The sequence below is a fragment of the Populus nigra genome, chromosome 5 (genome assembly GCF_951802175.1).
Source record: "Populus nigra chromosome 5, ddPopNigr1.1, whole genome shotgun sequence".
Taxonomy (NCBI): Eukaryota; Viridiplantae; Streptophyta; class Magnoliopsida; order Malpighiales; family Salicaceae; genus Populus; species Populus nigra.
Genome location: NC_084856.1, coordinates 22,932,434 through 22,936,915, shown reverse-complemented (window position 1 = coordinate 22,936,915; position 4,482 = coordinate 22,932,434). Strand labels below are relative to the sequence as shown.

The 4,482-nt window shown below is 33.9% G+C and overlaps 1 protein-coding gene across 1 annotated transcript; it reads left to right on the top strand.

Moving 5' to 3' along the window:
- Positions 1–1,036: 1,036 nt before the first annotated feature.
- Positions 1,037–3,007, top strand: LOC133695327 (hyoscyamine 6-dioxygenase-like). The gene is made up of 4 exons (XM_062117262.1): positions 1,037–1,330; positions 1,585–1,841; positions 1,957–2,278; positions 2,558–3,007. Exons 1-4 carry the CDS (start codon positions 1,124–1,126, stop codon positions 2,807–2,809), a joined length of 1,038 nt encoding a protein of 345 aa, XP_061973246.1. The 5' UTR covers positions 1,037–1,123; the 3' UTR covers positions 2,810–3,007.
- Positions 3,008–4,482: the final 1,475 nt, after the last annotated feature.

Here is a 4,482-nt window from a genome sequence, read left to right as displayed (position 1 = left end):
TTAAATGTAACCATTCTAGAAGAAACACACTCAGGGATCTATGAAGCACATCAATCGGGTCCTAAACTTCACTTTCAAATCAAAAGAATGGGATATTGTTGGCCTATAAGGGTGAAAGACTGCATTATCAATCAAATGAATATAGTTTTTTTTAATTCAAATGCTATTAATATGATATCGATAGAGGAATTAAGGTAGATCATCATTATGGTTTGGTCGAAATCAATAAAAGAGATAGACTTAGCAACATCAATGATGTTTTCATATTTGCCAAACAATGCCAAAAAGTATATTACTCATACACTCATTCCTTTAAAAATGATCATAATAGAGTTGATTGGTTATTCGTTGTGAAAATCAGACCTAAAAGTCATGTCCAAGTTGTTAAATATAAGTAACAATGAAGTAATTGGGGAGAACATGTATTTCAACTAAATGAGTTAGTTGATCCATATTGAATTGCTCTATTTGCTGAGTTAGAAGAAGATTTAAATTTTTATGTTGCAAAGAATACTTATGTTCATGTTGATATTGACGAGTTAAATGATATATTGAGTATCAATAAAAATACATCAATTGATGAAGATGAGGATGAAAGAATTGAATAACTTCAATTCAATAAAAAAGATGATGAACAAGAAGATGATGAAAATGAAGATGATGAGGATTTAGATTCAAAAGTGGGTCTAAACTAATTTTAGGTGTAAAATATCATTATGCAACTAACACATTTATTGTCATTTTATAATGCATTGTACTTTGTACATTTATCAATCGTTAATTATTGTTAGATAAGATATGAATGCACCCATTGCTACTGCTTAATTAGACTTGCTAGGGATTATATCTAACATAAAAAAAAAATTACAATTAATTTTCTGGTGTTGCGTGTCTAAATATATGATTCTTTTTTTTTTCCCACGTTAATTTGTTTTCTATTGTTATGGTTCAAATTGTCCGTCAAGCTTAACAGCATCCAATAACTTAGCAATCCAATTGAGTCCACACATGCACAAGTATATATATAAGACACATTGGTTTGGAATTGAGACAGCAATAATTGTCCACAAGCTTATTGTAGCTAAATAGCTAATTAATAGAAATTTGGCATCATAGCTAGGTAATGGAGAAGCTCGTTTCAAGCTGGAATAATGTCCAAACCGTGCCTGAGAAGTACATTTTTCCACCGGAAAAGCGACCAGGGAATGTCACTTTCAATGCAAGCAAGTCCATACCAGTTATAGATCTTGCAGCAATAGCCATTAGTCAAGATAGAGATGCTACTATACAAAAAATTCTGAAAGCTGGTCAAGATTATGGATTTTTTCAGGTTCACAACTTCAAATATTATGAGCTTTGATATTTACACGGTCCATGACTATATGAGCTAGAACTGTATGATAAAATCGCATGATATCGTTTTATATTATTCCTCTTTTAACAGTAACATGCTCGAATGTGATTTAGCTTTAGTATGTGCAATCATTTACCACTTTGATTTAAAATTAATGGTCATCATATGCCTATTAGATGATCAAGGTAGAGAATTATATAAGTAATGATAAATTCACAAATTAAGTGCAGGTGATCAATCATGGCGTCGCTGAAGATTTGATGAATGACACAATGAGTGTCTTCAAGGAATTCTTTGAGTTGCCTGAAGAGGACAAGACAAGCTTCTACTGCGAGGATGCAATGAGAAACAATCATTGCATTTTGTATACAAGTAGTTTACTTTATGCTACTGAAGATGTTCACTTATGGCGAGATAATTTAAGGAACTCTTGTCATCCTCTAGAGGAATGCATTCAACACTGGCCCGAAAAACCAACAAGATACCGGTAAATTGAGCTTGCAAATTTGTATATATGGACTGACAATCATTCTCGATACCTTAATTTCTCTAAAAATTGTAGTTTTTCCAGACTTTACATATATTTCCGTTATTTTTTACAGACAAGTTGTCGGGGCTTATGCTACTGAAGTAAAAAAACTGGCTGCAACAATCTTGGAGTTACTTTGTGAAGGACTGGGGCTGGAGTCTGGGCATTTTGGGGGTAAGCTCAGTGAAATCCCAAGTTTGTTAGTCAATCATTATCCACCATGCCCAGATCCAAGTTTGACCCTCGGAGTCTCCGAACACTGTGATCCTAATCTCATAACCATTTTACAACAAGATAGTGATGTGTTTGGGCTTCAAGTCTTAAAGAATGGTGAATGGATTGGTGTTGAGCCAATTTCTAATGCATTTGTGGTTAACATGGGATACCAAATGCAGGTAAACTCCCGCTTATCTTTTTTATTTTTTGTTCACGGCTCTGAATCGGTAAAGAGACAGATTATTTGTACACAATTAGAAAAATCGTGAGAGTTTTACCGATAATATTGAGTTTAAATCCTAAAAGGACAAGAACGGAGCACACACCGGCCTTAATCAACCATTAGACAAACTCTTAGGTTCCGTTTATATTTCATTATATTTTATGTCACTAATATATCCTTGATGAGATTATATATATTGAGCTTTAAGCTCACAAAATGGCTGGTCTATGTTTAGATTGTCAGTAACAACAAGCTGAGAAGCGTCGAACATCGAGCAGTGACAAATTCAGAGAAAGCTCGGACAAGTGTTGCCATGTTTTTCATTCCTAATGGTGACAGCATTGTAGAGCCTGCCAAAGCTCTTGTTGATCCACGCAATCCTGCAATCTATAAATCCTTTCAGTATAAAGAGTTCATGTCCCATTTCTTGAAAAAGACTGGTGGCACTGATGTCGCCTTGGAGGCTTTTAAGCTGCAGGCTAATTAGCCGGCTATTGTTTCAATGACGGTCAAATACCCCAAGATTACCGGCCTCTTGCCCTATACTGTATCATGCTTTCGGGACTTCTTCTTTATGTTATGTCTTTATTGCGTTGGCATGTAAAATAAAACTTAATAAGTTATTCTGTAATGATGAACTGTTGTGTTGTGTTACGAATAAAATAGTAAACTATTGTGTGCTCTACCATCGGACTATTTGGATTATTTATATTGAGAATAAGAACTTCAGCCTTTTACAAGATTTTGATGGCTAAATTTAATATAAAAAAGCTATACGTTACAAGATTTGATCAGCTAATTAACAAAAACTAAATTATTGAAATCATATTTTTTAGATGAATTGCTTATTAATCTACAATGTATATATAAAAATCAAAGACAAAACAGTGAATAGTAGACAATTGATCAACTTCAAAATACTACATATCATTAACTCCAATCAACAAAAACAGTGATTAGTAGACAATTACTTATTGCCTTGGTGCAGCTCACTTGCTGATAATACATAAAATATCATACCCAAAATAAAATAATAATAATAATATCAAATATTATAGGTGTTTAGAGCTCCACTTGACAGGAGCACTTAGTTTATTTGGTTAGTGGAGCAAATTGCTTCAATAATAATCCCGTGACTTTACCCCTCACACAGGGCTAGCTGTGTGCAGGGAATTTGCGGGGGTTTTTTGGGGGGAACAAAGGGGCTGGAATTATTTGATATGAATGGGGGCATTTTAAAAGACGGGGAAATTTAAGGAGGGGCCGGGGAGAAGAGTCTTGTCTTGGCTCTAAATATCACCCTAGTGATATTTTTACAAAAACATATTCACAACTCAAAAATATATTCTGCAATTTTCATCCTTTTTACCTGTTTATATTTTTCTCTATGCTTTTATTAACTTAAATAGTTAAAGTGTTTATGAATAGTTAAGGTGTTTGGTCCATACCATGTGTGGATGCATGGTTCGTACCAAGTTTTTGTAATGGTTCTTGGTGTTGAAACTTTATGTGTGGATATTTATCATTGTTTATTGTGAAAATGAATAAAGACTTTTCAACTAATTTTTATTTTACTAAATAAATAGTAAGTTTATTTTCATATATATATATATAGACACACACAAACAAGATCTGATAGCAGCATTGACAGGTATAAGGCGCGTCTAGTTGCTAGAGATTTCACTCAGCAAGAAGGCATTGATACTCTGAAACCTTTAGTCTTGTTATCAAACAAGTGACCGTCAGATTAGTCTTCTCCATTGTCATTTCGTGTGATTGGAAAATTCATCAGTTTGATATCCATAATGTCTTTCTCAATGGTATTCTTGATGAGAAGGTTTACATTAAACAACCTTCAGGTTTTGTTGACTTTGCTCTCCCCTCTCATGTGTGTTGATTGCATAAGTCTCTATATAGTTTAAAACAGGCCCCACGGGCTTGGTACACTTGTTTGAATGGCTTCCTGTTATCTATTGGTTTCCATGCCTCTAAATTGGATACCTCATTATTTATCTTCTTTGTTGGTGCTGATATTTGTTATCTTCTGGTCTATGTTAATGATATTCTGCTTACGAGTAGTAACTCTCTTCTGCTTCAATGCCTCATCCAGCTACTGCGCTCAGAATTTAAGCTTTGCGACTTGGATATTGTTCATTATTT